The sequence below is a fragment of the Lissotriton vulgaris genome, chromosome 11 (genome assembly GCF_964263255.1).
Source record: "Lissotriton vulgaris chromosome 11, aLisVul1.2, whole genome shotgun sequence".
Taxonomy (NCBI): Eukaryota; Metazoa; Chordata; class Amphibia; order Caudata; family Salamandridae; genus Lissotriton; species Lissotriton vulgaris.
In genome coordinates, this window is record NC_141699.1 from 197,897,437 (window position 1) to 197,920,752 (window position 23,316).

Genomic DNA, 23,316 nt, shown 5'->3' on the forward strand with positions numbered 1-23,316 from the left:
AAGACCACACCGAGTGCCGACAGTGTTTATTCTTGATCTGGCATGACTCGCATTAAAACGTAACTACTTCCGATTTGAGAATACTTTCTACATGCAGGTGAAAGGCTCAGCCATGGGGTGTCCTTTTGCACCAGAGATGGCCATTCTGTTCAAGGGCTTGCTTGAAGAACGGTCCATTGACAATAACAATCCTTTCAGTGACTGCATCACACAGTGGTACAGATATATCGACGATATCTGGTGTGTCTGGAGTGGATCAGAGAACCAATTATCACAGTTTTACGAATGGTTGAACACGAGACACCCAGACATCAAGTTCACAATGACAAAGAGTCACTCAACACTCACATTTCTTGATGTTGAAGTTTTTGAAGAAAATCAAAGATTGACCACAACACTACACCGCAAGTCGACTGATAGGAACACTATACTGCACTATCAGAGTTCCCATCCCAACAATCTAAAAAATAATCTCCCTTACGGGCAACTATTAAGAATCCGACACAATTGTGCACGTAAAGAGGACTTCATGGCCCATGCTTTGATGTTTTGTGATCAACTCAGGGATCGAGGTTACCCGCGCAAATTGCTGAAACATGCTGTAAAAAGAGTGTGGTACACCCCACGAGAGACTTTGTAAACCAAAAGGGTTAAACCACCAATGGAAAAGCTTGTTTGTTTATCCACCTTTGGCCCTCACACCTTCAAAGTTAAACATTTGCGAACACAGTGTAATCTATCTCCCATACAAGGCCATCGCAAGTGTGGAAATTGTTCAGTTTGCAGCATAACTATTGAAGGGCAAGAGTTTACACATGACCACATCAAATGGACCCACTGTGAGTTTACAAATTGTAAAACGAGAAGCATTCTGTATGCCATCAAATGTCCATGTCCCAAACTGTACATTGGGAAAACCACGCAACAGGCCAATCAGAGGATTGCGCAACATCGATCGCGCATAAAAAATAAAGTACTGACTGCCCCAATGGTCCAACACTTTGTGAAGCATAACCATTCAGAAAAAGAACTTGAATGGACTGTTTTATCCTGCGTTAAGCCACCACCGCGTGGAGGAAATATGGAAAACATGTTGGCCAAAAAAAAGCATATTTAATACTTAAATTCCATTGCACAACCAATGGGCTGAATGACCTGACAGAACTAAATCAATTCTGAACAAGCGCACCGTTTGAAGATTCCAAAAAACGGGTATTGTTTCATCACAACTTCATCAAACTACGTGTCCCAGAAACCCTGCTACAAGGAACAGGAAGAAGAACATATAAGCAGAGTCAGCACAAGTGCCGTGTGTTGAATGTTTGTGGAGAAATGCCATTTGCCAAGTGAAGCTTGAAGAATGTCGCCTAAATGTAAGTGTGGAGAACTGCTCCAAATGTTTGGCTTTAAGGTTTATTGGCATACATGTGCGCAGCATTCAAGCACGTTTTAATTTATTGCAAGAAAGCAGCCACGTGATGAACTGTTTGATGTTAATGACCCGCAAAGAAGATGTAACTACAAACTAAAAGCGCAAGCTCAACACATTTGGCCTGGAGGGGTATTGCTAAATATATGCGCACCATTGAAGCCCTTCCCAATTTAATGTAAATTCGCAACGATAAAAGTCCTAATCTGTAAATATTTGCACATGCGAAGGAAGGAATAGAAATACCAAAAGCTTGAAAATGTGACATACCGCGAATTAATTCAGACTTTCCTACCATTGTTCCAGTTCCATCAGGAAGTCATAACCTGTTAAGAAGAGCCAGAAATCCCCTGAAAAAGGATTACAACATTCACAAGTAAGGGAGAGGCCACATTAAGCTCGTCCTGTGCTTTTAACATTGGTTCATAATGGTTGTCCAAATGACCACGATTTAATTGTACTTTAGGGTGGAATGTAAAGCCCTCAATGAAGTATTTTGGCTCAATTTAAATCGCAAATAAGGATACAAGGTGGGAGTCATCGCAAGTAAACACAACTACTCCAGTAAGTCTCATACGTTTAGACAAAAATTAATCATACCTGCTGAAAATGATCAGACTCAAAACCTCATACTTATACAATTTATTTACCCATGTTTAGGTGTCTACGAGGATACTATTAGGAGATTGAATTTCAGCAAAGAAGATAAGGTAGTAGATAAACGTAGTGTCCATTTTACCTATTATTTGCAGAGAAAGAAAGGGTGATGCAGTGTGTTATTTATACATCTCATTATTTGTTAATTTAGATTACACCGTGGTCTAAGCCTTAATGGTAATCCCCTGAGGCAGAGGGGGATCGGAAACACGTCGGCACGCTAATAATTTTCCTGCGAGGGATCCACATTAATTGAAGCTCTAGAGAGGGTGCCACTACATGAAATATGCCCCGAGAGCAAATCACTTCCAGAGAAAGTTGACCCCGCAGTATACCTGTTTGAAGCGCTCAACGAACTGAACAATACTCAATGTCATAGCTCCTACAGGCATTGTTTGAATCACTGACTGGTGTAATTGTTTGAATTAATTGTTAGATTTTAATATATTGTCGTCATGTTCAAGTTTTTGAATTTCCATTTTTTAATGTGTTTATTAACATGTATTCATGAGGAATGTATAAATGAATGAAATGTGTATTTTTTTCATGCTTCAAAAAAATGAAAGGATGCTTGAAATTAAGTTGAATTAATACAACTGTGAAAGTAAAATGCAATGACGTGATACGTTGTATTTCCAAATTTGCAAGAGTAACTAGTAGTTCCAAAACTGGTGGCCAGGTAATTCTTTTTGAAAAACAAATCCCACCCAAGAGTCGGCACACCTTTTCACATAGGTCAGTTCATCACTTTGCTGTCATTCTACGCTTTGCCTCATTCTTACAATGAAGAGGAATGGCTCTACCGTCTTGATCCTAAGATGGGCCCTTAGCTTTTATATTGTTCTGATTAGGCACCATTGAATAGATGATTAATTATTTTATGTCTTTTCGGAAACAGAAAGGGGGGAAAGCGATGCAGAAGAGATACATTTCCAGATGGATCATCTAAAGCAGGGGTCTCCAAACCGGTCCTGGAGGGCCGGATCCATGCCAGATTTTTTGGATATCCCCATTGAGATACATGTAGTTATTTTAAAAATCTGGCATGGATCCAGCCCTCCAGGACCAGTTTGGAGACACCTGATCTAAAGCATAAGCATATGTAATGGGCTTAAATGCACACTATACCAATGCAAAGACGGGGTCTATGGGGCTGGCACATGGTATGCCACTACTGGATATCTACCAGGCTGCTTCAAAATAAATATTGCATAAGAATGATCAGCAAACACAACTCCTCATATATAGATAATACAAATCTATCAAGTCATGGGATGCACAAACTCCTTTCATGAGTTTTCTTTAAAAAAGTCTGGATTTGTATCTTCTTAAAATATGCTTTTTCCAATGTAGCCAACGCGTTTCGTCTCCTTACAAGAGTCTTCTTCAGGGCTACAAAATACAAACAATAAACACATAATTAAAATCATTTACAAAAACCATTTGTAAAAAGGGAACAATTTTGTATGAGCTGCCAATCTATGTAATACATATTGCATGGTCCTGTTTCAAATATTTTTTCAATCCCAGTCAATGTCCTTCAACAAGTTTGCTTACTATGCGCATACCATTTGTTTGTCAATTCATTTTGTTCAATAAAACCATATCACAATTTGCTAGGCAAATTTTCAGTTCTTATCTTATTTGTAATATTTATATTTTACAAACCAAGTATCTTGTTTTCATGAGAATTCTCTATAATTTGTTTATATATATATCATATTCCTTCCGAAATTCATCCATATACATAATACATTTGAAAAGGAACCATGCAAAATGTATTACATAGACTGGCTGCTCCTGTGAGATTGTTTGCTTTTTGCAATTGGTTTTAGTCATTGATTTTAATTGTATATATTATATGTATTTAAAAATACACATGGAGTTAGTGCATCCCATGACTTAATTGATTTGTATTATCTATATTTGAGGGGTTGTGTGTACTGATCATTCTTATGTAATAACTGCTTTGGTATCTGGTCACAAGGTGGCGAATCTATCAGAAGAACAAGGTACTTACCTTCAGTAATGCCTTTTCTGATAGAGACTCCTCCTCTCTGTTCTGTGGAATGGACTTGAACAGTCCATTTAATAAGATGCCAAGCTAAAGTTCTGTATACTGCTTCAGTCTAATTTGTAGGCTCTGCGTCTGGTGACACAGAACGAGATCAGAAAGAAACTGTTGTCAGCATGCACAGGTTGTGCATTTGTAGTGGCCCTTGCAACACATACGGGGCTGGGCTGACCTGATGCAGAGCATCAAGACTCTACCTTCTGGCATACAAGAGTATTGCTGTTTAAAATTCTCTAGATAAGCAGCCTGATTCATCATTGGCATGTTTTGCGAGTCTGTAATAGCGAATAATAAGGAATCGCTATTTAAGACTCGCAAAATGGGATTCATGTAGGAATCGCTAAATAAATTGCGATTCCTACACATTCCTTATTTGCGATTAGCAAATAGCTAATCGCAAATAAGGAATAACTCCCCATTCATTCCTAAAGGCCCATAGGAATGAATGGGGAGTTATTCCTTATTTGCGATTAGCAATTTGCTAATCGCAAATAAGGATGCGATTTCAAGGGTGCCAGGGGTGTCCAAAGGACACCCTGTAGCACCCCTGAAATGTAATCTACATTGGTGTTTCGCACACACATGTCCACAGGACATGTGTGTGTGTAACATGCAACTTAATAAAATGCATTTAAATGCATTTTTCCAAGTTTTCGCTATTTACCACGAGGTTTGACCTCGCGGTAAATAGCGGCCAAATATTGCGAATTCGCAAATTTAAAATGGTTGATGAATTGCATTTAAGGAATCTTAAATAGAGATTCCTTAAATGCAATTCCTCGCAAATATGCGATTTCGCAATTACCGATTTTTGCATTTGGGATGATGAATCCCAAATGCAAAAATTGCGCTCGCAAAGGACCAGATTCTCAGAATCTGGCCCTTTGCGAGCGCAATTTCCTTTCATGAATCTAGCTGCAAGTTTGGTGCCTGGGGGTATTCAGAAGGTGAGGAATCTGTGGATAGTCTCTACCAGGAGTGAACTTACAGAAGGTTAGTAAATTGCTTTTTATGACGCATTTGTAATATTTGGTAAGGTCCATTTTGCTTCTTATAGAATATTTAAGATCCAACCTCCTACAAGATTTAAGGTTATTTTGATGTAATCCATTGTTTTCTCGAATACATGAGTATTTTTAAAAAATGCATGATTATGCTCACATAGGACACTTACTATTCCCAGAAATCATAATCCTCACCTGCTGAGAGGCCGTCTACGCAAAACTAGGCATGCATTTTTAGAGTTCCATATTTTGAAAGGCTAAATGTACCCATGAGAAAAGAAAACATATTAGATTTGACCTAAATATATATTTCTTTTTTCAGTAACTTCACAAATTCTGGTGTGAATTTCTTACACAACTTTTTGAATTTTTTTATGTTTGTTGCAGAAAAATATCCTTGATGAATATGGCCTACGGAGGATAACATTCCTCATAGCACAGCAGGTAAATGGTGGGCTTGGATAGGGTGGTAAATGTTTTAAGTCACCATTTATATTACCTATTCATGGATGAGCAAAGGGTAAAGTAATAATAACTGGTAGAATGAAGCTGTAATTTTGACTGATTGTATCCTATTGTTTTTCAAACTGAATAATAAATATGCATGTGATAAATAGTTGATATCAAATTACAGTAGCAGGTAAGTTTTTTAGCAAAAATATAATGATTGAATATTATCACTCTGTGTAATGTTTAAGGCTATAATATTTAATATAGTCCTACAAAGTATTTTCTGATCCTATTTTAGGTCTTAAACACAGGTATGCATTTCTTACAACCATCTGAAGGGCCCTTGTAGAATGAAGATAAGGGAACCCTGTTATGTTTCATATAGGTACCCTAATATAGGCCTGGGTAACATCCTACCCTTTCACCTACATCACCTCCCCGACACAGTAACAAGCCTTTTAGGATTGAACCTTTACCTAGTTCTAGTCCTGGGAGCAGAAGGAGGGTTTCTCTGAACAATAACGCTCAATGACTTTATCTTTAGACTGACACTGTATGAATGAATATTCATAAGGGTTCTTGGAAACCAGGTAGGGGCTACATCCACCTGCATAATATCTACATACAAGGTTCATCCCCATCGGTCATCCTCAAACCCAACAATGGCTAATACAAGAAAACAGGGACAAAGGAACCCTAGATACTTTTCTGTATAAATACAGCACCTCTTGCTAGTATTAGTAAGAGGGAACTGAGACTTCCAGGCCGACACACTGACCAGAGATGCTGAGGCTCATGCATGCAGACACTCCAGCCGACAGTGGTCTAAACATCCCTTGCAGGGTGTCCAACTAGAGACCAGGACAGGGTCCCACACTCTCTTGCTTCAGGTAATGGGGTTAGAACAAACCTAGGAGCATTCCTGACTTCACACCTACTCACATCATGGGTACACTTAGGTACATCTAGAAAGGCTATGTAGGAGTATGTGAGCTCTCTTTTATCATGCATTTTATATCCATGTATGTGTTCATGACTATTGCAAAATGGTAGAACTGTACTATCCTTTTATATTCACTGTACTGCTGATCATATATCTCTGCTACTGTCTAACGGTTGTCGCAGCACACATATTAAACACTAGAAGAACAACTGTGAAATAAATACTTATTGTAAATATGCCCAACTGTTTCTTCTGTGTAACTGAGAGAAACTAAGTGAGCACGAGTGACTGAGCGAAAGGTAGTACATGGTTTGCACAATCCTGGGGGATCAGGGATGTCATGATCCAAGGTTGCCTGAAACTATTCTCTCCCCGATAAGAGGAGATTATAGTGGCACTGTGAGCTAGCTAATGCAAACAGGCTAACATATGCTGTTGGGGTGCTCAGGATAAGTCTGCCACCAAACCTACAGTTTGTTATCCAAACGCACATGTCCTGCATGGGTAATATAGAAACTACACGACATGGCACCACCAACGTTGGTTGGGTGCTTATTTTACAGTAGAATCTGAGTAGTTCTGTCGTGCAATTCTCAGAGACCCCTACTCACAAACACCGTCTGGAGTGGGTGGCAACAAACTCTGCCACAGCTGAGTAGGCGAACAGAAAATGTGAACTGGAGCCGAAAGGTGCAAAAATAGAGGTTGCAGATTCGGTCTAGACCAATGGAGCAGTAAGCTTGGGAAGGAGTGAAAGCAAAAGCTGCGACCTGTGCATAGAACAAACAATCAGAGCTAAGAAACTCTGGCCCAGGATGAGCCTTGTGATACACACCAACAGTCGGAAGTCTGACAGAGGAAAACTGAGGCCAGAAGAGATGGTGGCACTGAGAGGCGCTGAGGCCACCGGCGGAGGCAACCATGGGAAGCCGCAGTGCGTGTCCTTAAATTGAGTGGTAGCAGTGATGGTCTGAGTCCGGCTCTGTGGACCACACATTACGATCATACTGTGCGGCCTTGAGGAGACTAACCTACGTAGCAGAGGCCCCTGAAGAAACATATGCAGATCGTGCAAAGTACTTTTGTGTGAATGAAGTGGGTGACTGTGACGCTCCCCGACGAGACCGAGGGCCTGCGACACCCGGAGGAAGGCTGCTGTCGGTGCTAATACTGAGCGGTTGGATGGGTCTGCCTCCTAAAATGTTCAGTGAACTGAGGCTGACATTCTGATAAACGCACTCCCATTGTGGGAAGCGAAGAACCCCCTTCGCTCTCTGCTGCTGTAGCGGGAGTGCAGGACCCTTCGGAGGAGGTGATTGCCACCTGGAGTGTTGGCGGAGCTGGGACTGAGACACAGCTGACCCCGCTCAGAAGGCACCGGACATGAGGGGTGACAGCCCGGGGGCACTGATCCGGCAGAGAAGCCTCGCCGGAGTGCAGTAGGCGGCTACGCCTAGCCTCCTACTGGCTTGCTCCCTGCTGGCAAATCCCTGCAGCGCTTTGCCGGAAGAGACTATATGCCCGTTGTCATAGTGCTGGGTGGCAGTCTGAGGGCCCTGTGATATCCAGGGGCCCGCATACTGATAAAGGCCTGATGTCGGTTGGATGAACCTAAAGCCCTAGATCCTACCTGCAGGGCAAGACCACACTGGACCTGTTGGACTGCCGCGCTGCGTGGTGCGGATCAGGGAGAGGCCACAAAGTAGAAGATAAAAGCCAGCCCACCATATAGCTACAGCGGCTGGGGAGAATTGCCAGAATAGTGTCTCATGACTGAAGAGTATTGGTGTTGGCCTCAGATTGTGGACTGCGTAGTGGACTGCATTGGAGGTGAGCTTGGGCCCCCCTGGAATCGAGGATGAGGTGTGCAGAGCGCTAGCAGTCATATAGCCCTTGCAAGTTGTACTTGCTGGGCCTAGTGCGACAACTTCCCCTTCTCTGGGGGAGGCCTGGTGCCTGGAGCAGGTGTCACGATTTCCCCCGACCGCTGGTAAATCACTGCCTGCTCTTTTCTATGGAACGGGTTGGGAAACTACATATCCCATGATCCTTTGCGCGGCGCGCTGCTATGACTCTGTGCGACTAAGGGATTAATATGGCGTCTTAGGGTGGACGCGCTGCCGATTATTCCTGTTTGCTAGGAGAGAGTCTCAGCGTGTATCCTGGTTTCGAGCTGAAGGTTCTGCGGAGATCGGTGGCGGTAAGCGTTGGTCCGTTTGGTTTGGATCGAGGTTACCGAGGTGGGGCTTAGGAAGCGCCCATTACGAGCGCTGTACTTTAGCGCTATTGGCTTATGGGTTCTGGATTAACCTGGTGGGGCTTAGGAAGCACCTACATCTGTACAGTCCCCAGGATTCTTGGCACCCGTTTTCTGGATTAACCTGGTGGGGCTTAGGAAACGCCCATATCGTGAACTGCAAACCAAGTCTCAGGTTTTTCATTACGGAGTGGGGTGCTTAAGTGTGTGAATTACTTTGTTGGAACCTGGTGTTCGTGTATTAGTCATACTAATACCTTCAGGGAGCGTTTTGCTCCGGTTTGTACAGGACACCTGGGCTTAGGTGCCGCTAAACCAATCATTGCACAGTACTGACATATTAGCGCTTACAGAGAAGGATCTGTAAAGACGCTTTGTTTGTTTTGCTTATGCTGGGCTTATGATTTACTACCTTTTTGCTCATCTGATCAACAACCTGTTTAGGGAATGTATGCCATAAATTGGGGTTGACTCTCCCTGCAATCCCCCAGGAACATTCGCTTCATACATTTCCTCGTAGGAGGAACCTTTGGTTGTGATCTGCAGTATATGAGAATTCTCTTCCTTCCTTTTGTTCTGGGCAGTATTGGGTTATCTTCATCCTAAAATCTGGGTAGGTGTCATTTCAGTTTCCATATCCATAAGGTCCAACCCAAAGGAAGGGAGGGAACATGGGGGTTTTCTAATGTTCTCTTTATTCTATCTTATAGCAGCAGAACCAGGGGATTTAGAAGCCGCCCTTTAGATCGTTCCTTTGTTTATACAGACCTGTAGGAAGCAGGTGAGATAGCATGTGGTATATTGATTAGTCTGTTTTCCAGCTTAGGGTTATAGGTGCACTTATCCCTTGCTTCTGTACTTACAGGTTGCGGTTCCGGTTGCCCAGCTGTTCCCCTCCGGACCTATATTTTTCCCCCGCTTGATCTCCTTAACAGTCTGTGACATTTTACAGTCAGACTTGGGATGATCTAGAGGTGGGCCCCCTTATAGCATCAATCCAATCCTGAGGAGCAACCACGACAGACCTGACAGCAGGTGGCAGATGGGGTGGTTCGGCCTTGCCTTTGGTTCTGGGGCCGGTGAAGAACTGGAGACTTTACAGTCACTGTGGAGTCTTGCTGAACCCTAAAGGTCGACGGGACAGATCTCATAGCTCGTAGGTTAGCCCGATACCAAGAGACCGTGGCAATCTCCCACCACACAAACGACAGTGTTGAAGTTTGCACCTGTGCATGAATTGTATTGGGGTTGGAGAGCAGAGCACGCTGAGGTGGCTCAGGGGCGAAGGGAACAGTCACCGACACCCCATTACCTCCTGGGAGAGGCCCTTCTGCCGTCACTCTGGTTGGTTCGTAACACCGGGGGTTACCAGAGGACAGGATGCCAAAACCAAAGCAGAAAACGGGGGGTATACAGCTTGCTACTAGAGAACCCTTGCCTGTGGCACTGGAGAAAGGAAGTGAGGAGACCGCCGGAGGAGATGAAGCTCTCGTTTCACATCTGGACCGAGTGTTGGCAGCCTTCGCTGATACCAATAATGCCTTGCAACAAGACATTGGTGCGGTCTCCGTGGGGCTAGGCTTGCTCCACGCAGAGTACCGGAAACTGGCAGACAGGGTCCGGGAAATGGAATCCGCAATTAATGACCTGCAACTGGACCATAAATTACATGCATCTAAAATGGACAATCCCTCCACCAGGGTAGCGATCCTTGAATGACAAGCAGAGAATGCGGAGGGCCACAATCATAGAAATAATATCAGATTAATAGGACTACCAGAATGGGTGGAAGGATCCAATATGGTGGAATTTCTAGAGAGCTGGTTACGCTCTGTTGTGGCCCCGGAGCTCCTGTCCCAGTTTTTCGCTCTAGATAGAGCACATGGAGTGCCGGGTCGGCCGTCTGCCCCGGGGGGCCCACCGCGACCGGTTTTTGCAAAGCTCTTACATTTTAGAAACAGAGACGCGCTCCTCCAGCACTCCTGCACGCATGGCCCTTATGTGGTCGAAAACAGTAAGGTGTTTCCAGGCTTCAATGCGAAAGTGGGTCTCCTTTCTTTCGCTAAAAAAGCTCTTAGGGACAAAGGAATACAGTACCCCCTAGTATTTCCGTCAAGCTGAAGATCATGGTCGATGGCACCTTGCATGTTTGTGACACCCCGGAGGAGGTTTGGAGTTGGATGGAAGCATACAGGAAGGGGGAGCCGCTACCTAAGGAGCCGCAGCGTACTGAGCCGGGCCACAGCTGCGCAGAAGACCTAAGAGTGCAGTCGTACAGCATTTCGGGCAAGTAGGCCCACAGCTTCACAAACTCACCAAGATTGACAGGCCGTACTGGCACAAATACTCTCACCCATGCATCAGAGTAAAACACCAGGGACATCTGCTGCGTCAGCAGATGCATCGGCTGAATCCGGGGAGTCTCTGGAGTCTGACCCCCACCACTGTCGAAGCTTACACTGTGATCTGCAGACGATATTGCCTAGCTCTAGTGGAAGTTTGGCACACTCTCTGCATTGGCTTATTTACTAAGGCCCCCTGAGCATTCAAACCGCAGAAGTTAGACATCTTTTGGACTTGATAATGGGGGCGCATTAGTTTATAGATACGGACTAGAGTATGGACATTGCAGTTTGAGGTCATCACTATGCTGAGGGGCCAGGACGAGTCGCCTCTGCTCCATCTGAACTTTGTATCCACCCCCACCACACAGATGAGTACCGCCATTGGAATTGGTGGCGGTATCCTGAGAGCAGTGATGGTTTCTGACAGGTGTGGGACGCTGACAGTTGTTAGTCCCCTCCAGGGATGGGGAGTTGTACAGTAGGGTTTGTTGTTTTCAGCACGGGGTCTACTGCTAGCATTGATGTGGTGGTGCTGGGGTGGGGACTAAGGGGGGAGGGATTGTCTTGCGTTATGACCCGGAACCATGGCCATGCTGAGGATTTTAAACTCCTGACCTGGAATATTCGAGGTATGGGTTCTCCATCGAAGCAATACAGCATCCTTAACTACATAAAGCTCAAAGGCGGGCCGTGGCCAAGATGGCGGAGGAGTAAGGGACGGAGGGGGGGGGGGGGGGGATTGCCTTGCATTATGACCAGGAACCATGACCATGCTGAGGAGTTTAAACTCCTAACCTGGAATATTCGAGGTATGGGTTCTCCATCGAAGCGATACAGCATCCTTAGCTATATAAAGCTCAAAGGCGGGGGCGTGGCCAAGATGGCGGAGGAGTAAGACGTGTTCTTCTGAGCTCCTGCCCGCCGCAAATAACAACATCTAGGAGAAGGGGGAAGCACTGAATTCAGTAGCACGGACTCCCTCTGCCCCACTCGATCGACGAGAGCACCGGCCGCCGCCAGCGGCCGTCAAAACTGACATAAGTCATCGGACCTAGAGGCGACATCACCGGTGCAGCGGAGGCCTGTCTACAGGGGCGGTCCTTGCTTGGGACCTCCGAGGCCAGCTCTCGTTACCGCGGCCTCCATCCGGCACTTCCACTGCTGTACGGAGGAGATCGAGTGGCGGGCGAACCCAGCTGTGTCCGCAACGTCCGTTCCTGCCGATCTGACGGCGCCAACCGGGAGAGGGGGTGAGGCCCTTCCCCTCTCCCGCTTCGATCAGCCGACCCGGGTGACGCGGCTGTCTGCTTGCCTCGCGTCTGGCGCAACATACCTAGTGGGCTGCCGAAAGTTGGGCTCAATGTCCACCCTAGTTCTGTGAGCGGCGCAGCCCCCTGCTGGGCCCGGCCCTGCAACACTATAGACCACAAGGCTGCTGCTATACTGGGCGCAGCTTCCCGGAGCTAGATTCGGTGGCCATCAAGAGCGGGAGAGAGACATCCGGGCACCATCTAACTGGGTCCTCCCCGCTGTGGGGTCCGAGCCTGGAGTGACGTGGAACCACCGGCATCGGCGCCTGCAGTGAGACCTGAGGACTAGGCCGGCCGGGGAGTGCAACCGCCAGCAGCGCTGGTGGGAGGCATCGCTCTACAGCGCAGAGAGCAGGTGAGGGCGCCGGGAGCCGCTGGCGCCTGGCACCGCTGACTGGGGGCATTTGCTGCACATGCCGTACCCACGCTCTATGCACAGGGGACACTGGGAGTGGCCAGGGTCTGGAGGGGTGCAGCTGCTGGCCTGCTGCGAGCACTGGAGAGGGGGTGGGACGCCACCCACCGGAGGCCTTTACACGGTGTGTGCCGGACCCAGGGAGACATAGAACCGCTTGACTGGCTCATTGGAGGCACACACAGCAGCAGCAAATAGGGCTGGGAGCCCGGACCCACATTAGTCCAGCTACTTTCATGCACAAGCGTGTCGCCACCTCCCGCCTTTGGCTCGCATGAGCGGACTTCCTGTTGGCGGCGCATGCCTTATTCTGCGCTGGCACTTACAGTTACCTTCGCCACGGAAGGGGCCCAGAAGAGGACTATAACAGGGACTGTGGGCAGAGGACGTGGAGCTTGGAGCTTGCCGAGCGGGAGTTGCCTGCCCTGCCTATCCCCACACATAGGAGAGGGGATTGGACTGCTGCCTGACTATTTTGGAAGCTGTGGGAGAGCCCCCACTGCCCACAATGTCACACCTTGCACCGCCTGTCGATCCCCCACGACCGGTGAGTGTTCGTACTTCACCCTGGGCTTAGACAGCGACGATCCATCGGAGCAACTAGGGGAACAAGGCTTACGAGGCTCAGGGAAAAGCAATCTCCCCTGGAGTTCTGCCGGGATCAACATATCGGGGCGGCTGGGTGGCTTTTGCACCGCAGAGGGGGGGGGACGGCGGTGCCCCTGCATTAGCTTCACACCGATTGCCCTACAACTATGTCCTCAGCCAGAACGAGGAAACAGAAGTCCTTAAAAGATATATTTGGGGGGAGAATGCAATCCGACCCCGACTTACCAGCCGCAACATCTCAGATGGCGACTCCCAAGACCCGGCCCATGGCCGGAGACGAACTCATTACCAAAGCGTTCCTGGAATCGCTCTTCAATACCCTCAGGGCGGATATACAAACGGTGAAGACAGAATTAGTGGCGCAGATGCGAGAAATCCTCAAGGATGTGGATAGCGTTGGAGAGCGTGTCGCAACCCTAGAAGACAAGAGCGACACTGTGACGACAGAAGTGGCCATGCTCCAACAAGAGATTCTCCGTCTGCAAGATCAGCACGTGGACGTCCAAACGCACCTGGAAGACTTGGAAAATAGATCACATCGGCACAATATCAGGATCCGGGGGGTGAAGGTAGCAGAGGACACCAAAGACCTGTTTGCTTTCACGGAAGATCTCTTCCGCCACATCTTGGTAGTTCCGGTGGACACTACCATTGTTCTGGATAGAGCACACAGAGCCGGCCCGCCTTGTGCGCCCAACGCCCCCCCCCAGCTGACATTCTGGTCTGTTTACAGGACTTCAAAACTAAGGAGGCTATCCTCTCAAAAGCTAGGACCCCTCACACTCTCTCCTATCAAGGACACTCTCTGGTGCTGTACCAGGACTTGGCCCTGATCACTTTGCAACGCGGACGACAGTTCCGACCAGTGACGGAGCACTTTCGGCGACAAAATATCACATATTCTTGGGGGCACCAGTTCCGTCTTATTTTTCGCTTCAACGGTAAGCTCCATCAGATGTGCCCCCTCATCGATACCTGTCAACTGTTGGGCCTGGCAGTACCCAGCGAGGAAGAGGAACGGCAGAGCGCTGCGTCAGAACTGGAAGCCTTGCCCTCAGGGTGGCAGCGACCCCAACAACGACGACGATTCCGAAAAACGGACAAGCAGGAAATAGTGAAAGGCCAACAAGAAGCACTCACCTCTGCTGCTGACGACCTAGCCGAATCGAGCCCTTCAACCGACTGAGCACCTGATGCCTGCCCACCCTTGGCAGCGGCTCCCTACCTTCAGGTGGGCGGCGGGAGGACTCGGACCTTCCTCCTTGGTCACACCACTAGCCCCGCCCTGACCGCTTTCCGGCTTTCCGGCTCCTCCGGGAGGGTGGACATTTATTCAGAACATAGTTTTCATACATGGACTGGTTTTGGTGTTCTCTTTTTGGACTAATGATTTGTTGACAGTTTTTTTTTCTTTTTATTTGGGTTTCCTCGTCCGCCTTCCCCAGCCGCCCCTCTGCGATGCTTCCCCCGTACGATATATTGGTTCTGGCACCTGGTGCCTTGATTCACACACAGCGACGCACCACTACTGAGTCCCTCTGATGCAGTCTGACTCCCTCAAGGTCCTCACCCTTAATGTCAGAGATTTAAATAACCCAATCAAGCGCAGGGCAGTTCTGAATTGTTTGGAACAATTCAAAGCGGACATCTGCCTTCTCCAAGAAACTCATCCCCTCTCTAAGACCACCATAGGCTGAGATCCAAATTCTTCCCCACACAACTGTTCTCCTCTAACACCTCGAAATCTGTAGGGGTAGACATTCTAGTCTCCAGTTCATTCGCCGGTAGGGTCCTACAGAAAAAGGCCGAAATTAGTGCCACCTGCTCACATATCAATTCCTACTGGGGGGTATGACATTTGTTGTTGGGTCTGTGTACGCGCCCAACGAAGGGCAGGTCAAGTTTCTCCTCACCGCCCTCCAAGAAGCGACCACAGCTCTGGACCGACACCTGCTGCTAGGTGGAGACCTTAACATTGTTTTTGATAATGACCTAGACCATTCATGCCAGAGAACGACACAGGTAGGCGTACTTACACACACAGGGCAGACACACCTTCGCCACTTGGGGCTTTCGGACCTCTGGCGACACTTCCACCCATGCACTCGCAGCTACACCTTTTAATCAGGGGCCTACAAGACTTATGCCCATCACCACCCTCTTTTCTGAATCGTTTTGTCCACCATAAGCGTGGAAGGGTATGCTCAGACATGAGTCCCTTGCTCACTGCACCATCAGGATTCAAGCAAGCCGGGCCGAAGACGGCTTTAATGCCAGAAACCAGTCCCCGGAAGCTTGTTTCCTTTCCAGTAAAAGAATTGGCTTGGTAGTTTGGTCTGCCCTGTTCCCATGATGCACTGGGCCAGGGACAGACTAATTTGCATGTAGTCAGGTTCTGAGCTGGGATGATGCAGTGAGCTAAAAAACGGTGATGGATCAAGCCCTGATCTGTTGACTGGGTATGAGTGTTCTGCTTAATTCAGATACTCTGTCCATCACCACCCCCTTTTCTGAATCGTTTTGTCCACCATAAGCGTGGAAGGGTATGCTTTGACATGAGTCCCTTGCTCACTGCACCATCAGGATTCAAGCAAGCCGGGCCGAAGACGGCTGTAATGCCAGAAACCGGTCCCCGGAAGCTTGTTTCCTTTCCAGTAAAAGAATTGGCTTGGTAGTTTGGTCTGCCCTGTTACCATGATGCACTGGGCAAGGGACAGACTAATTTGCATGTAGCCAGGTTCAGAGCTGGGAAGATGCAGTGATCTAAAAAACTGTGATGGATCAAGCCCTGATCTGTTGACTGGGTATGAGTGTTCTGCTTAATTCAGATAATCTGTCCATCACCACCCCCTTTTCTGAATCGTTTTGTCCACCATAAGCGTGGAAGGGAATGCTCAGACATGAGTCCCTTGCTCACTGCACCATCAGGATTCAAGCAAGCTGGGCCGAAGACGGCTGTAATGCCAGAAACCGGTCCCCGGAAGCTTGTTTCCTTTCCAGTAAAAGAATTGGCTTGGTAGTTTGGTCTGCCCTGTTCCCATGATGCACTGGGCCAGGGACAGACTAATTTGCATGTAGCCAGGTTCTGAACTGGGATGATGCAGTGAGCTAAAAAATGGTGATGGATCAAGCCCTGATCTGTTGACTGGGTATGAGTGTTCTGCTTAATTCAGATACTCTGTCCATCACCACCCCCTTTTCTGAATGGACTATTTCCTCAGCACTACCTTACTCCAAGCATATGCGGTGGACGTTGAAATACTATCAGCCTCACTCTCAGATCACTCCCCGGTCCTGGCTACCTTCCAGCTGCCGCGCTCCTCCCGACATCTTCGACACTGGCGATTGCGGGAAACATTATTGCACCACTACACAGTAGTCGAGCAAATTCAGGGGGCTATCACGAACTTCACCACCCATAATGCTAATGCGGACACCTCCCTGGGGACCCAATGGACAGCACTGAAGGCCATATCTTCTGCCCAGAACAAGGAGAGGAGCTACAAGTGAGCGGAGCTTACCCAAAGGGTCTCGGAGCTTGAGCAGCTACACCAAAGAGCGGGGGCTTCACACGCTTAGCGGCAGCTCTGTGTGGAGAGGAAGCAGCTTGCAGCCTTAGACCAGTACAGAGCGAGTATGCAGCGCTCAGGCTCCGACACTCATACGGCGGGGGACAGATGCAGTCGCCTATTTGCCAATAAACTGCGCGAAGCCCGACAGCGTCAGGGAGTGCAGACCATTCGTACATTAGGGGGTGAATCTGTATCGGACGACGCAGCGGTAGCTGGAGTCTTTCGAGACTTCTGCGCGGATCTTTATACTGGGGATTCCCTTGATATTCAGCATAGCTCTGAGTATATAGCTAAGGCCCACATGCCCGTTCTGTCCCAAACCCAGGCCGACTATCTCGATAGAGGTATACAGAAGGAGGAGGTTATTTCAGCGATTTCTCACCTCAAATTAGGTAAATTACCTGGCCCGGACGGCTATACAGCCGCCTTCTACAAAACAGTTTGTAGCCAATTGGCCTCAATCTTGACGGGCCTTTTCAACACCTTCAAGCAAATGGGCGCCATACCTGGGGAGATGTTACAGGCGGCGATAGTGGTTATCCCGAAGCTGGGGAAAGACAAGACACATGCAGCGCCTGTAGACCTATTTCTCTACTAAATGTGGATATTAAACTATGCACCAGTATCCTAGCTGCCCGCCTAGCGCCATATATGGCACAGTTAGTTGAGCTCGACCAAGCCGGTTTTATACCGCAACAGCAGACTAGCGACAACACCAAGTACATTTTGCAACCGATAGAAAAGGCATTTGTAGGAGAGTAGGGTCTGCAATCCTATGATCACCCCAGATTTTTGCTTTTTGCTTCACTGGTTTACGACTTCTCTGGCTGTGGGCCTGCTAATCAGACCCACAGCCTTGCTGTTCTCTCACTAAATTGATACGTGTACCTTAGGTGCATTAACCAATTGGTACTGGGCCACCTTATCAGACCCTGTAACTCAGGGCATAGGTGTACCCAGGGCCTACCAGGGGCTGCAGCATGTATTATGCCACCCCTGGCAAGCCATCTAATTCTGACACAACTGGCTGCACGACAGCTGGGGCAAAGTGGTGTAATCACCCTTTGCTGTAGATATAGTATACCTATATCTAACCCTAAAATGGACACATGTATTCCTATCTGTCACTCCTATGGCAGGCCTTAACAATCCTGAAGGCAGAGTGCTTGGAATCATGTGAGATGGTGCTCTGGCACGAGCTGAGCCCGCCTGCAGCTTGCGGAACCAAGTCCTAATAGCTGTTCTATGATAACGCGTACCATATACTCTTAAGTGCATTATAATCCTCGCGGTTATTTTCTATCTGTGGTATCGCTTTATCAAAACATGTTGACTAAGGTGTCATACGAATTGGAAAACTGACCCCTCGCCAATTCTGGCAACGGGGTTAGCATTCCACCCTTCTAGAGGGACACGACATGTATGTAACTGTGAACCCCGGTTAAAGTTAACTCGAGCCTCAGCATCACAAAATGGATGCTGCCACCACAGACACAAGTCTGACCCCCTGCAGCTGGGAGTCCTTCCAGCGAGGGGAGCTTGGACAAAGGCTTTCCTGTCAGGGGCGGTGCTAGCACCATCCCAGACAGGGTTTTGTGTATCCAAGGTAGGCAGGGCTGAATAGGAAGGTGACTGCAAGTGGCACCCCGGTGCTCACTGTGCATCTGCCAGTTTGAACCGGTTCCAGGGGCACACCAGCCCCTGAGCTGGGGAAAGTCCGGCATGGGAGAGGGGTGTAACCACCCCCCTTCCTGGTCTCACCCATGGGCAGGACCTAGTCCCGTACCAGCCCCTTTCTTTAGTATAAAGGTGGGAGCGGGGACCCTTCCAAATTAGATCATCTTTGAATCCTGAAACTACTTCATCTGCGGGCACCAACTAAGAACACTGCGGTTTGCTGCACGTCCTTCCTCCGGAATCCGACTGACCAGCACGACGAGACCCGGCTTCCCTGGCACCTCTGACCTCTACCTACATCGTCAGCTCAGCTGAGATCCGTGGGTGTGACGAGACCTCGAGGGACCGGCCATCTTCAGAACTGCACGACGCTTATCCAGCACGACCGCCATGGGATCCTCGAGTGAGTGCTTTGGGGTTTGAGAAGCCCTAACCCTGAGCAGCTCCAGCACCGAAGTCCAGCCCCCCCAGCATCAACGAGATCTGCGTGGGGCCCTTCTGCTCTTTGCTGCTCACCGCGTTGTCCGGCCACTTGCCTGCTGGCTTGTAGCCCTCTTGACGACGAACGACGACAAATCCACTGCTGGTCTGGTTGCTCCAGAGTGGCCCTTGCTCCCCTCCAACAGAGGAGCACCCCGGACCCTCCTGGTCCACTCCAGACGCCATTTTGAGTCCACCGCGTGGGCTTGCATTTTGCCAAGACTTATTGCCCCAATCCTGGGTCCAGCGACATCGACAGCAGATACCATCGTGGGACAGCTCGCACCTCCATCCTGGTCGCCGACAACGCCTCCTGGTCCGTGAGACTGCAGAGCCCAGCGTCGCCCACTCACCTGGTCGAGGTGACTTCGTCCGGTGCCATCCGGGTGCCCATCTAATCACTGGCTAGTGATTCAGAACTTGGTCCCCTCTGCTTACAGGTATCCATCTTCATCGATCCAGACTTGGGTCGCATCGAACTTCATCACTGGTCGCCTGCCAGCAACTTCTTCTTTCAGGCTCCATAGACTGCAACGAGGATTCCCGACGTCTTTTCAGACCTATGCAGCCGCAGCCCCTGGGCTAGGTAACCTGAGCATTTCGGTGCTCCAGCATAGCGTAACTATCTAAGTGTCCAGATCCTTTTTCGTTTCAGCTCTATCTAGTCGGATTCGTCCGATAACACTAACTTTACGAAATCTAGCATCCATAGACTTTGTCCCGCATCCCGCGTGATAGTGCACACTCTGCACCCGATCTCCCTAGGCCTCCTGCTCGTAATCTGAAGGTTCAGTAGTCCAGTCCCAGCGATCCTAAAGCCTTTGAGACTAGTTACTTACCTGCTAGTATTTCACATTCCACTTTTGTAGTATATGGTTTTCCGTGCCCCTCGGGCATTTGCGTAAATTGTGCGACTTCCAGAAATTCTTTAAGAGCTTTGTATTGTGCTTAGCGCCCTGTCCTCATAAAGAGTCCAGGGCTGTTGTGTTCTAAATAAATATACTTTTATTTTCATAACAACTTGTGTGGTGTCCTTTCACTTGGTGTTCAAGGGGTATATGTGATGGTATAACAGCTGGCTTAACACGCCCTCTAGAGTTTAGCCTAAAGACTGCTCTTGTCCATGCTACTAGGATAGCTGGTCTAAAGGTTGACTTACAACCAATCATCAATAAGGGTCGTTTGGAATGATACACAGTGATCACTAGAATAGTGAGCACTACATATCAGGCCAACTTCTCACAGCATTCTGTTCCCAAGGTGAGTATATGCTTCTGGCCATTGATGCTGAGAAAGCATTTGATAGGGTGCGTTGGCTCTATCTAGAGATGGTTCTGATGGCTGCTGGTTTCGGCGAGAAGTTTCGTACTAGAGTCTTAAATTGCTATCGCTCCACCATGGCGAAGGTTCCAGTCAATGGACACACATCCTCGCGCTTTCACATCGGGAGGGGCACAAGGCAGGGGTGCCCACTCTCACCTCTTCGTTTTGCGCTCTATATGGAGCCCCTGGCCCTTCAAGTTTGACGGCACCCTCTCATAAGCGGGATTAAATTTGGGGGAGACACTCATACCCTCAGCTTATATGCTGACGACATCTTGCTCTACCTTTCAGAACCGGTTGCAGCCCTACGTGCCCTCCTTATTGAGTTAGACGGCTTCACACAAGGGTCGGGCTTTAAAATCAACATGCACAAATCCATGGCACTCCGCACACCCTCACATTTCGCCAAGAGGAGCACCCGGTGCAACGGGCGACAGCTTCGATCCCCTACTTAGGTATCCAATTGGCCCCCACTATCCAAGCCACCGCTGCTATCAATTATTTTAAACTCCGTACTCAAATACCCGCAGAATTAAATAGGTGGAAACATTGCTCAATGTCTTGGTTAGGGAGGATTGCTGCTACCAAAATGACTATCCTTCCCCAGATCCTTTACCTTTTCCAGACCCTTCCCCTCTGGCCCCGTCTGGTTGGATTCAACAGTCGCAAGCAGACCTGTCACGTTTCATCTGGCACGGCTGTAAACCCCGCTTCCGACACCAGGTCGCAGTTCTCCCGCCAGAGTACAGGGGTGCTGGGGGTACCAGATATCCAACTGTACTGTCATCCTGTTCAGCTTCGATATATGGTGGAATGGCAACAGTTGGAGTCAGAGAAGCACTGGCTGTTCCAGGATCAGGCTGTAGCAGGTAGGCCCCTGCAAGGTGTCCCTTTCCTCCGGAAACGTCACCGTCCTCCAACCTGTATGCTTCATGGATTACGGGCACCATCATGGACTCGTGAGACCGCACCAATGTCTCCTCACATCTGACCACGTTTCCGTCGCCCTTCACACCTTTGTTCGACAATCCGGACTTCCAACTCGGCACGGACGCGCGGTCTTTCCATGAATGGCGCTCTTCTTCTTGCAGGTCCCTAGTTCATCTCTTTGATCTGGAGGGTATCTTCCTTTCCAGCAGCTTAAAAAACATTACGGTATTCCAGAAACAGAACGCTTACCATATCTCCAGATCCGTCATTGGGCGCTACACCCACAAGTCAAACCGCAGGCACAGCGTCTATTAACCCCTTATGAGAAATGGCTGGTAACGTGCACCTCTGATAAGATAATTTCTAACCTTTATAAAAATGCTTTTAGCCAACACTATGCACACACACAATGCGGGCCGTGCCCGATGAGAAAGGGACTTGGGACGACCACTGAGCCACAAGAAATGGGAAGGTATATACCACAGGACACACACTCTGCCTACCATATGGGCCTCACAGAAACCCTGACCAAGATTGTCACCTATTGGTATTGCACGCCAGAATGTTTACATCATTTTGACCCCCACCGAAGCGACCTATGTTGGAGGGAATGTGTGGAGGTGGGTACATTGGAACACGTCCTATGGAGTTGCACCTACATACAACCGTATTGGTCCCAAGTACTTGACGAAATTGACTTACACTTCGAGACACAGCTCCCACGATTCCCTTCCTATATTCTCCTAGGCTTACCTAACCCATTGACATATCCACTTAAATCCCGGAAAGGTTGGCAGATCGCGAATGCCCTGGGGTCGGCAGTACAGAATATCCTGATACACTGGCGCTCCACCCTGCTCCCTACTCATACTGGCTAGCTCCAGAGACTCTAGCTGGTGTTGGGTATGGAGAAGCTCACTCTTACGTTGGCTGGCAGGGGGTCAGAATTTCCCGAGATATGGTGGCCTTTTCTGACATTGCTGGTATCTGAGTTTCGGAGTTAACGTGCCCCCGATATCTGCGTCTACTTCGCCTCCCAGACGCACAGATTCCAAGTGGTACTCCCACAAAAGCTCGCAAGAAAAGTCACTGAATACTGGGTTGCCTTCACTCCTTTCCCCCTTTCCCCCTCTTTTTTTTTCCCTTTTTAGTTTAAGGTGGACGAGGGATGGGTGGGGAGGGTGAGGGGTGGGATGGGGAGGTGGGGTGGGGGGGTTCTTTTCTCTTTCTTCACTTGTTCCCTTATCTGTTTATTTGTATGTCCGCTCCATGCTTATTATCTACGGTAATGATACCATGCGACACTGTTGTGTTTTTGCAAATTGCTGAGGAGCTGAGGGTCATTGTTTATTCCTTATGTTGAAATCAATAAAAAGATTTAAAGCGCAAAGGCGTGCACATCGTGATGCTACAGGAGACCCACCTTACAGAGGTTGTGCCGCTACGGCATAGGTGGCTGGGACAAATGTTTGCAACTAAGCTTTCAGCGCATGCAAGGGGGACGCTTGTCTGGGTCAGGCCTGAGGTCCCTTTCAGGCGTCCCGTAAGATGATTGACACGGTCGGGAGATATGTGCTTGGGAAAGGAAAGTTGAAGGTTAGGGAAGTGACATTGGGGAATGTCTACGCTCCGAATCAGAATCAAATTGCCTTCCTGACACGCCTTTCTAAATCACTGGTGGGATTGGCAGAGAGCAATCTGGTCTTAGGGGGAGATTTTTATTGTATTTGTGATCTGGGCTTAGATAGATCCACTCGCCCATTGAGAGCACAGCAGCGACTATGACAGCTAAGGGCCTGCCCAGCTGCATTGCGGGTGGGAGGTATTAGATATTTGGCAAA

At 48.4% G+C, this 23,316-nt stretch overlaps 1 protein-coding gene across 2 annotated transcripts in view; it reads left to right on the top strand.

The window, feature by feature from the left end:
* The window catches only part of ACACB (acetyl-CoA carboxylase beta), a 1,895,698-nt gene that overhangs the window by 837,457 nt on the left and 1,034,925 nt on the right, over positions 1 to 23,316 (top strand). For both annotated transcript variants that reach the window (XM_086943101.1, XM_086943102.1), the window contains one exon: positions 5,552 to 5,608. In XM_086943101.1, the coding sequence (XP_086799227.1) occupies positions 5,552 to 5,608 (57 nt within the window). The remainder of the gene's footprint in view (positions 1 to 5,551; positions 5,609 to 23,316) is intronic.